This window comes from Puma concolor, chromosome C2, assembly GCF_028749965.1.
Source record: "Puma concolor isolate L17-30 chromosome C2, mPumCon1.1.hap2, whole genome shotgun sequence".
In the NCBI taxonomy this organism is placed as follows: domain Eukaryota; kingdom Metazoa; phylum Chordata; class Mammalia; order Carnivora; family Felidae; genus Puma; species Puma concolor.
Window position 1 is genome coordinate 2354181 of NC_141675.1, and position 11759 is coordinate 2365939.

The window sequence follows — 11759 nt, forward strand, 5'->3', positions numbered from 1 at the left end:
GCAGCCCCGCTTTGGGGCCAGAACCAAGGCTAGGCCACGGGGGGAGGCCGGGAATCCCTCGTTGCCAAACTAGCTGCCATCAACCCCATGAGGGAGGGGACTGGGGGCTATTTTGCTGCTTCTCCAGGGCCTCCTACCTTCCCAAATCACAGAAGTTCTCTGCGCGCATTTCACTTTTATTTAAGCTGTGCGATGACACCGAGTGCGGCGGCCCGTCCGGGTGTGGGAGCAACACCAGCAGCGTCTCCTGATGGGCACAACACCAGTGGGAGAGCCGGAGGCCGGCCGGGCGGGGGGCGCCTGCGGATGGTGCGGCCTGCTGGCAGGAGTCAGCGGCTGGGTGGACAGAACACTCCCTGCAGGACAGCAGCTAACCTGGAGCCCATTCTGGTTCCCACCAGCACAGGTCCGCCCCGGACTTCCAAGGAAAGTTTCAACGGAACCAGTCGGCTGGAGCCACCACAGGCCGTGGCCCGCGTGGGATGCCAGCTTTCCGGCTGAGCCGCTGTTGTCTCCGGCCTCACACCAAACTCCGGGTGCCCCCTCCCCGCCGTGATTTTTGGGGCGAGGAGGGAAGCGGGGACTGAGCAAACCACACCTGGGTCCCGGCGGGACTCCGACAACGGGGGAAACCGAGGGCGAAAGGACGGGACTGTCTGCTTCTGGGTAACAGCGTCAGACTTTGACTTCTTGGCCCCAGAAGGCACTGGGACAGCACCTCCCACGACCTGCAGTTTCTTTTTTTTTTTTTTAATTTTTTTAACGTTTATTTATTTTTGAGACAGAGAGAGACAGAGCATGAACAGGGGAGGGTCAGAGAGAGACGGAGACACAGAATCCGAAACAGGCCCCAGGCTCTGAGCTGTCAGCACAGAGCCCGACGCGGGGCCCGAACTCACGCGAGATCACCCGAGATCACGCGAGATCATGACGTGAGCCGAAGCCGGACGCTTAACCCACCAAGCCACCCAGGCGCCCCCCGCAGCCTGCAGTTTCGTAACAGTGGAGGCAACAGCTGCACCATCCCGGCCCGGAAAACCCCCCGTGGGGACCTACGACTAGGACGTCCATGTTTCTGCTCCACACGTGTCCACACGTTCTCGTGGCTGCAGGCCACAGAGGACCCTAAGAGACAAGTGTCTCCCAAAGAGGCAGAGGGCCCAGACCCAAGCGTGTGGAGGGTCTGAATGGGGACTGCTGTTGCCACCTGTCTACACCTGTGAAGCAGGCGTCAGAAGCGTCCTTAGCCGCAAAATCTGAGCGTGGAGAGTTTTCATTCTACTTTTGAGGCTCTTGATCTTCGTGTCATGAGTTTGAGTCCTACGTTAGGTACAGAGATGGCCTAAATAAAGTTTTAAAAAAATAAGTATTTTAAAGTAATCTCCACACCCAACGTGGGGCTCAAGCTCACAATCCTGAAGTCACGTGCTCCTGAGTCAGCCAAGCGCCCCCTAGGTGTGTCCATTTTTTTTTTTTTTTAATTTTATTTTATGTTGAGAGAGAGAGATGATGAATGAGTGGGAGAAGGGCAGAGAGAGGGGGACAGAGGATCCGAAGCGGACTCTGTGCTGACAGCATTGAGCCCGACGTGGGGCTAGAAGTCACAGAACCGTGAGATCACGACCTGAGCCACCCCGCCGCCCCATGTCAACTTTTTAATACACACCGTTTTCATAATTATCCTAATTGGTCAAAGAGTATGAAAGAAGTGCCCCCCAACCCACGGACATTTCAAGAAAAACTCTTAACTGCAAATGGTTCCGTCCACAAGGAAAAGGCTGGCCAAACTTAACTTCCCCGAAGTAACAACTAAAGGATACACTTGCGGACCCGGGTTTGGGAAGGCAAGGGAGCGACTGTCTTGTTCCCCTGGGTTTCTCACCAGCTTGGGGCCCCTCAAACTTCGCAAGGTATCAGAGCTACAAGAGAACGCCTTCAGGCTTCACAACTGACCCCGACCCGCTTACTCTCTCGTGTGTGCACGGCTCTGCTTCATTCATATTCCATCAATCTTGACAGTGCATGCTACTCTGCAGAAGCGTGTCTGGAGAAATCACAGTCGAGAACCATCCCCTTTTTCGTGACCAAGCCCAGGACTTAGAACTTCATTTGTTAATCTAGCACTGCGAGCAATAACTTTATCGCCAGAGACTACCACACCTCCTTAGGGCATCCGTGCGGAAGAAAAAATGCTTCTCAACAAATTACAACTGGCTGCCAATGTTGGGGCCTGTTGGTCATTAAACTGGGATAGCACAATTTAAAAAAGAACTCATGTGGTAGGATCTGACGTTCTGGTAAGGAACGGAGATCAGCAGAAACTCCACATTTCGGAGGACAAAGTAAAATACCGGCCAGAAGTCTGCAGATGACGCATGATCTCCCCAAATCGCACCCAGGTTGGAATGGGAACGGAAACCCAGGAGGTGGGGTCTTCGGGCATTTCACCGCACTCTGCCTTCAGACCCAACGACAAGCAAACTATGTGACCCGTAGAGGGGGGTGGGGGCGGGGTGCCTGGGTGGCTCAGATGGTTACAGCGGCCGGCTTCCACTCGGGTCCCAATATCGTGGTCTGAGTTCAAGTCCCGCGTCAGGCTCTGGGCTGACAGCCCAGAGTCTGGAGCCCGCTTCGGATTCTGGGTCTCCCCCTCTCTCTGCCCCTCCCCTACTCTCTCTCTCTCTCTCTCTCAACATACATCAAACATTTTTTTTTTTTAAATGAGGGAAGCGGGGCGCCTGGGTGGCTCAGTCGGTTAAGCGTCCGACTTCGGCTCGGGTCATGATCTCGTGGTCCGTGAGTTCGAGCCCCGCATCGGGCTCTGTGCCGACGGCTCAGAGCCTGGAGCCTGCTTCGGATTCTGTGTCTCCCTCTCTCTTTGACCCTCCCCCGTTCATGCTCTGTCTCTCTGTGTCTCAAAAATAAATAAAAACATTTAAAAAAAAATTTAAAAAATGAGGGAAGCTGGGGATGGTATATGAAGGAAGGAATTACAGTGGAACAAGGTTTGAGTCAAACAGTTTCCGACGTAAACAGCCACGGGCATTCAACCCCCCATCCCTCCTGATTTTTCCGGAGTCTCGTCAGTCAAAATAGTCAATCTGGTTTCAGTCAGCTCAGTTTGTGGGTACAGACAAGACCTCAAAGGGAAAGGAGTAATTTAGTACTGAACAAGCACGAGGTCACACGGACCGAAGAGGAAAGGTGGACCAAGCTTCCTCTTGCAAATCACGGTGCGTGACAGGTCAGGCCAAGGGGGACGGGGGCCTGCGCCGGGCGGCCATCTTGCTCCCTCTCAGCAACGGAAACTCTTCACCAGTATCTTGCCTTCTTCCCAAGTGAGAGAAGGCTGGCAACGACCGCGTCACTGGCTGGGCCAAGCCTCTAGCTCTTTGTTAGTGTTTGGGGGGAGGGAGCACTGGACACTGCATGGTAGGACGCTTCCCAACCTTTGCCCGTCACGAAGAAGGACACCAAAACGGTCCTTTATTCACGAAGAATGAATACATCTGAAACAAACCCCGCCCTGCGTGAGGAACAGAGATAGGGACGTGGCAAGACTAAGCAGAGTTGGCACCAGAGGAGGGAAAATTGGGGAGGGAGGGGTGACATTTTAGAGGATCAGAACTGTCAAATTTCGCTTCAGTCAGGAAAACTTACGAATCCTTTTCTCTCCTGGCAAAGTACCTCGACCAACAAAAAGCACTTCAGCCATCTCACGTCTGTAGGTACGATGTTGATAAAATAAAAAAACAAAAAGCTAAACAAAATGCTCGAAACTTCGCACGCGAGGACAGAGTGGTTCCCATTTTAAGGCGTGCTTTGAGACACTGCGTGTCCATGTTGGTTTCAGCGTCCTCCAATTTAACAGAGCTCCCTAAAAATAGCATTTATAAGTAGCTACGACAGGAGGGAGAATCGGGGTGGAAAAAGGGAAATCCTACGCCTCCAGCACTCTCCACATTTCTTTATTCCATGTCCTAGTAATTAACTGGGAAACAACTGAAGAGTGTTTACTAGCATCCACTTGAGAACTGCAGGGAGGCAGAGAGCTCGTCTTCCTCCCCAAGCATCTCCAGGCTTCCAAAATACGTATTTCCTAGCACTGGAAGGAAAAGTTTTGCAGACCGGAACAAGCCTATGTCACCCTAAACCCAGCGTCGTTTGCTCTGTAGGAAGAAACGTCAGTCACAGAACATCTCTAGACTGCCCATGCCATCACAGCCTCCAGGATTACTGGCACACTTTAGAGGAGGCTATGCCTGTAAGGCCACCTCAGGAGCACAGGCTTGCCAAACCAGCCACGGCCCGCGTCCCCCGCGTCCCCGGGATCCGAGTTGCTAAAATCCATCCCCAGGCACTTTGATGGAAGGCCGGGCACATTCCTCGGCTCCATTCCTCCTGTGACTTTTTAAAAAGCCCAAGGTTACACTCAAGGCTAAGGAATTAAGAGATCAATAATGAGCATTTCTCGCCCATATATTTTCGTCAAGCATTTTTCTGTTTGTTTAATTCGAGAGACTTCAACCTTCAGGAATCTACCTGGTGAACTGGATTCAAAGTGGCAAGTGCCAATCATTTCCAAGGAATCTATGGAAAGCTAGGTTGTTTGGGCAAATGGGGGAGATACGTGCATTAAGCAGACACACATCCGCCAAATCCTGCAGAGCAGGTGGACGATGGGTGCACAAACACTAGAATGCACATTTCTTTTCGCGGTTTTCCTCCCGCCCTGAACAAAGTGTCCCGGATATACATTTCATAACTTACACAGCTCGCAAGTACAGTTTCAGGGGTGCATGCCTGAAGGAGCTTAGGCTCCGGGAACGTAGGGTATATTGGGACCAGTACTGGTAATATCCCCGTTCACCATGACTCAGTCAAAGTAAGATACAAGACAAGAATTCATTCCTCAAAGTGGAATGAGGCTGACTTCTGGAGAGTAGTTTCCTGGGGAGAAAAAGAGCTCCCCCAGCCTAGGATGGATGGGTCCACACACAGGATCCTATTGGATTGGAATTCTAGAATTTATACTGATAGGAAGCTGTCGGGGTTGTTTTTGTTGGTTTTTTTTGTTTGTTTGCTTGTTTTTTGTCGTTGTTGTTCGGTTGGTTTTTTTAGGTCCAAGGCCAACTGTATCAGCACCTGCACCCCGTCTTCCATACCGGAGACAGTAAGATCGACACCCACCCTCCCGGCCTAACTGGGAACAACACTGCCCTGGTCAGTTGGCTGAGATGCAATGTTTCCCGCGGCTCAAGATGGCAACCGCGTCCCCGCCACGTCCCCACCCCGCTAGTGACAGGGCCTCTCCTGGGGACGAACACGCTCGGATCCCACGCTGCTTCCCGCCAGTTACCGGGTGCCCGACGCGCCCCAGCCGCCCCCGCCCCCGAGCTCTGAGCCGCCCGCGTGGCCTGCAGCCGCCAAGGGCTCATCTCCCACACGACAGCACCACGACCGGGGCAACCGCGGGGCGCGCCCAACTCCTACACGCTGCGCCCAAAATGCGCGCGCCCCGACTCTCCAGGCTGCCTTCTCGGTGCCCGCGAGGAGAGGAGCGGCCGCTGCGCCGCCGCCGCCGCCTCCAGGGCTCCCGCCCTGCTGACCGCCGGCTGCTAGGCCGGGCCTGGCCGCCCCTTGGGCCTGGCGCCTGCAGGCCTCTGAACTCACCACTGGGACACCAAGCTACGGTGTTAAACGAGCCACGATTCCTTTATCGTCTTGTTGCTACATCCAATTATCTTCTTTGAGGTTTTACAGGTACATTTTAAGCCAAGTTCTGGAAACCTTGCCTACCCTAAGGAGGGTACCCTGGGAGGGGGGTGGAGTGAGGGTGCTTTAAGGAAAGCCCCGCCGGCCAGACCCTACTGGCTGCCTCCACGTCCGGGTGCCCAAAGCACCTTCCCGGACATTAAAGCCGGGAGAGGCCGGGGTCCCAGCCTCCTTCCCGAGGCCAGGCAGCACCACTGGAAGGCGGGGGGCTCCCTGGACTGTTTGACGGGGCCTGACACAGAGGGCAATGGGCAAGAACTCGAGGGTCAGACCCCTGCATGAGCCTGGTGCTTTCTCTCCTAACACTCTGGCCCACCGTTCACAGCACTGGTCTGTCACCTTTAAGCCCACACTTCCCAGCATCCTAAACGCAGAGACGACCGAAGGTCTAAGCGTTCCTGTCCAAGATACCTTCTCTAAATGAAACCGGAGGAGACACAACTCCCCAAACGGAGAAAGCTTCCTGCTTCTAAAGAGCAGTTTGACGAGGGAATCCATTAATGCTTTGCCAAACTTGAGCCTAGTGTTGCACAACTTACAGAGCGAATCTTCAGGGCATCCCGGAGAACCACCAGGGCGAGGGGACACCTCACACCCGCCCACACCGTTTGAACAGTGGTATAATTTTAAAAGTGTATAAACCTTTTACAAGTCTGCCCACACGGAGCATCTTTCTGCCTTGGCCTAAAAACGAGTGTAGATCTTTAACTGGGAACATAAACAAAACCTGACGTCTAAGCTCAGCTGCTGGGAGGGAGAATTCAACCAGCGCCCCCGAACCCCCAGGAGGGAGACTGTGGCAGATTCGAGACGCTCCCCCCCCCCCCCCCCCCCCATTGACCCTAATCTTCAAGTGATTTGACTCCATCTTTTCATTCCGGGGCTTCAAGATCGGTATTTAGCTCAATCATTCATTTTTCCAAACGTGGAAAAGCATTCCCCGAATGTGCAAACTTGTAAGGTGCCTACCCGACGCTCAAAAATGAAGGAAAAGAATGCCCCCTAGCTTAATATCTGGAAGGAAACTTAAAATGCGGCGCCTACAACCAGTAGATTACAATTTCGACTTTTTTCCAATAGGAGACGCCGGCTTAAGGCCATCAGGCAATAGCTCCGCCCTCGTCCCCAAATAACAGGTTAGGAGTGGAGGAGGCGGCACACTGCGCAAGCCTCGGCCCCGCTCGGTCCCGACACTCGCGCTCCTGGTCTCCAAAGCCTCCGCCGTCTCCCGCTTGCTTCCCCTGCCAGGCAGGACCCTCGCCACCACACACACCACATCTCACGGGTTTGCGGGCGGACGGCGGCTTAAGTTACCGACCCTCCCGGCGGGGCCCGCTCCTCAAAGACTTTAGTCCCTTCCTCTGACGGGCCAAGGTGTAAGCGGAAGGCCTCACACAGTGCGGAAAGTAAGCGAGCGAGGTTCAGTCGACGGCCAAACGAGCGAAATCAAACCCAAAGCCTGCACCGCAGCCCTCGGACTCTGCGCCGAGGCCCCAGGTTCGCGCCGCGGCAGAGGGCTCCGGTTTTTCTCGAAGGGAAGTCCAGCCCGCGGCGCAGCCACACGGATCGCGGTCGGGCCCGAGGGACTGTCGTGCCAGCTCGGTGACACCCGTGGGCAAGGCCCCCCGACTCCCCCCACTCACAGGCGCGCACGTGCAAACCGGGTCCCCGCGGGCACACGCGCTGCCAACCCACAGCCGTGCGTGTCCGGGCTCACACCCCACTCCAAGGCCAGTCTGCGAGTCCGACAAGCAGGGACGCGAAAACGCGCTGACGGAGGGGCCTCACGACCCGGGGGGGGGGGGGGGGGGCTGTGCTGTGCCTGCCCCAGAGACCGCGTCTACACAGTCACACACACCTTCCATCCCGCGTCTTAACAGCACACACGTGTTGTCAAACAGAAATGAGGAAGTCAAAGCCCCTAAGGGGGGAGTGTTCTCAGACCTCGGGGACCATCCAGGTAAGGGGGCGGGGGGGGGTTCGCACACGCAAGACAGCTGTATACACGCGCGCGCGCACACACACACATACACACACACACACGGAAGCTACGGCGGCCACGACCTGCCACTGCACCAAACGAGACACGGAGAAGAGGGGACTCCGCGCCTTCCGGGGTCCCTCGCAGCAAGCGCGCCGAGGCCAGACCTCGCCATACACGCTTCCCGGGTAACGACCTCCTCGGCGCCGACGACCGCCGCGTCGTCAGGAGAAAGACACGGGAGCCGGAGAGGACCTCCCCCCCACCCCGCTCCCTTCGCGTGGGGACCGGGGGCGGAGGTCCTCGGGGGGGCGCGAGCCCCCGCACCCCCCTCGCCCCCCCCCGCCGCCGCCGCCGCCCCCCGCGCACTCACCTCGTCGTCGTGGTGCTGGCAGAAGCCCAGGCGCTCCGGAAACACGGACAGGATGGAGAAGGGCGCGCCGGGGAAGGGCGGCCCGAGCCCGAGCTGCTGCGCGGCGGCGGCGGCGGCGGCGGGACCCGGCGGGCCGCGCTCGATGTAGTGGTCCTTGGTGAGGCGCACGCGCTGGTGCGCGCGGACGCAGTTGTCGCACAGGTGCTCCTGGCAGTCCAGGCAGCGCGACGAGGCCGCGTTGCCCTCGTCGCACGAGCTGCAGCCGTGCGGCCGGCGCAGCAGCAGCGCGGACGGGGAGGCGGCCGGGGCGCCGGGCGCGGAGCGGGGCGGCGCGGGCGGCGGCGGCGCGGGCGGGAGCGGCGGCGGGGCCGAGGCGGGAGCGCGCGGGTGCGCGTGGTGCGCGTGGTGCCGGTGGTTGCTGTGGCCGCCCGCGCCCGCCGGGGGCCCGGCGCGCCCGTTCTTGGGCTGCGGCTCGTCGGCCGTGGCCACCACGGCGTCGAGCAGGTTGCTGAGGAGGAAGGCGGACGAGGGCAGCGCGTCCATGCCCGCCGCCTCGGCCAGCACGACTTTCTGGTCGCACACGGGGCAGCGCAGCTTGAGGGGCTCCCCGGGCGCGCCGCCGCCGCCGCCGCCGGTCGCCGGCAGCCGGTGCGCCTCGAGGCACGGGCGGCAGAAGGCGTGCAGGCAGGGCAGGACGTGCAGGCGGCGCGCCGCGGCCCCCGGGCCCCCGCCGCCGCCGCCCGACGACGTGGACGTCTGCGAGGACGACGACGACGCGGACGAGCCGGAGGAGAGCGGCGCCGGCGAGCCGCACATCTCCTTGCACAGCAGGCAGATCTGGAAGTCGGTCTCGGGGAACGAAGCCATTTGCAGGCCGGCTCGGAGGCGGGAGGAGGCCGGAGAGGAAGAAGAGGAGGAGGAGGAGGAGGAGGGGAGGAGAGCAGCGCCGAGGCGGGTGGGGGAGCCGCCGACTCACTCAGAAACACGCATCGAGCGGGCCTGCGAGCCAGGAGCCGGCCCCGGGGCGGCTCGGCGCGCCCCGCTTCGCCGCGTCCCGCCCGCGCGCCGCCGGCCCCGACGCTGCGGGCATCAAATGCCGCTGCCCGGAGGCGACCCGGATTCCTGCCGGAGGACGCGAGGCTGCGTTGCCTTCAGGAGCGGGAGCGCCGAACAAGTCCCGACACGCGAGGGGCGAGCGGGGGCGGGGAGGTCAGAGGGCTCGCTGGAGCAGCCGAAGCGCGGTTCTCGCCAGCACCGGGGAGAGCCCCCCCCCCCCAAGGTGGAGGCCGCTGTGCAATCCGGGTCCCGACGGGGTGAAGCGGCGTTCGGCTCCGCGAGCGTTTGGTGCGTTGCTTTTCCTCCAACAGATTTAGTTCGTCTCTTCCCGGGAGAGGAAAGCCCCCCACCCTAGCCAAGGCGGCAGCGGCGCGACGCCCAGCCCGTGTGCCCCCGCGCGACGCCGGCCGCCCCGCCGCATGACGCGGCGGCCCGGGGCTCCTGGGTGGCCCGGCGTGCGGCGCTCGGGGCTGGCGCACGGCCGGGCGCGGCCTCCCCTGCCGGGCGGTCGGCCCCGCCGCAGCTGCAGCTAGTGGGGGCCCGGCCGCGGCCGCACGCGGGTAGTACGCACGCGCGCCCCACGCGCCTCGGTTCTCCCGCGCGCCCGCCTGGCCCGGCCGCGGCTGCCGGCGCTTAACACGCACGCGCGCCCCACGCGGCCCGGGGCCCTCGCGCCCCCGCCTCGCCGGGCCTTGGCGCCTCCCGCGCGCGCTCCTTCCCCTCCGGGTTAGCCGCGCTGCAGCGCGGGGCCGCAGGTCCCCGCGGGCCGGCCTGAATTATTCATCGGCAGGAAGATATTAGATGTACCCGCTGCCCGCTCCGCGCGAGCCGTCGTGCAATGCTATCCGAGCTCCGCGCGCGCCCCGCGCCCCTCCTCCTCACGTCCGTCCTCTCTGAAACCTTGGCAGCGAAGGGGGATCACATTTCCTTTGTCATCGGGCCATTTCGCCCTCGCCTTGGTCCCCCCTCCGATCCCGAGCCGCGGGGACGCAGCTTCCTCCGGGGCGCGCAGGAATCAGTGGAGCCGGCAGCAGCCAGGCGCGGTGAGCTCGGGAGCCGCGTGGCCCACGCCGCCGGCCCGCGTCATCTTCTCTCGGAGCCCCCGAGCGGGACTCGGGTGGCCTCGGCCGCGCCGCGCCTACTGGCCCTTGCTTGCGCCGTGCGCCCTGGCCTCCCGGGGCTGTGCACAACTCCCCTCCCCAATTCGGCCTGAGTGCGTGCGCGCGCGCGCGTGCCCCCTCTTTCTCTGCTTTGCCGCCTCTTCCTCCTCCTTCTCCTCTGCTCTCGGTACGCCGGTTATTGGGACTGATCGGAATTCGGAATCCTTTTAATCTCCAAAGGAGCAAACTCACTTCCGCCCGAGTGCTGGGAGGGGGCTGGGGGAGGGGACACAGGGGAGGGGGTTCCAGGCAAACAGGAAACATTAGCCCTCTCGGCACGGCTCGCTTTTGTGTGCTCCCTCCCTCCTCCCTCCGACCTCCTCCCTTCTCCAGGCCGCTGGGGAGATGAACGCCCCCGGGCTTCGGTGTGACGACCTTTGAAACCTTCCGAGCGAGGAGCGGAGAGCGACTCTTCCGTTTATTTAAAAAAAGAAAAGATTTCATTTTGAATCCTGGTTCTGCCGAGGCCGAGATCCACTGCCAGCGAGGTCTGGGTTTACCCCCCCCCCCGCCCCCGACACACACACACACACACGCACACTTTTTTTTTTTCCTTTTACGTTTTCTCAAGGACTCTGCGTATGATCCCCAAACACACACTTGTGTGTACTACTGGATGCGTGGAATTTAACGAATCTTGAATTCTGATCTGCGGACGAGCCAGTTTCCTTTGAGTTTAATGGGGGGTGGGGGGCAGAGGCAGCGGTTCAGGGGAGGCTGCCCGGGGACGGCCCCGCGGCCATCTGGGTGGTTCCTCCGGCTGCCTGGGCAGTTCTGGGAGAGGAACTTGCTCGGCCCTGGAGAGAGGCTGGCTTAGAAGAGCACAGAAGGCCACATACCAGGGTCTAGAGGGCGTCTGGTCTGAAGGCCAACGGGTGAACAACTGTCCCCATCTTAACACGTCGCGTTAGTGACATCTTGGGCCCTACCGGTACGGGCAACTACCTGGATGAATCTCGAAAACGTCATGTTAGGAGAAGGAAGCCAAACACAAAAGAGTTCATACTGTGCGAGTCCATTCACAGGAAATTCTAGAACGTGCAAAACTAAGCCGTGGGGATAGGACCTGTACCCTTGGGGGTAAGGGATTTGGACTGGGAAGGGGGGAGGATGGAACCTTCTGCAGTAAGGAAATAGAAATATACTGGTGTATACATTGGTCCAAACTTGTCAGTCTGCCATTTAAGATCTGTTCAAGATTTCAGTGTTTGTAAATTGTACTTCAATAAGAAGAAAAAAAAATGACTTGGTGTTCAGCCTCGATAACCAAAATGATGAAGGGAAAAAAAAAAAAAACACAACTATGTAAACATCCCCAGCTCCCCTGAGTTGGTTCATCAGAATTCAGGTAGTTTTCCAGGGAAAAATCAACCTGGAAAGAGCTCTCCAATCAACCCAGCTGAACAAATGTGCT

General features: G+C 59.4%; 1 protein-coding gene across 1 annotated transcript in view; it reads right to left on the reverse strand.

Moving 5' to 3' along the window:
• Nucleotides 1-9162, reverse strand: part of TRIM71 (tripartite motif containing 71) — a 62570-nt gene extending 53408 nt beyond the window's left edge. The window contains exon 1 of the mRNA XM_086720340.1: nt 8130-9162. Coding sequence (XP_086576466.1) covers nt 8130-8996 — 867 coding nt within the window. The 5' untranslated portion in view covers nt 8997-9162. The remainder of the gene's footprint in view (nt 1-8129) is intronic.
• Nucleotides 9163-11759: the final 2597 nt, after the last annotated feature.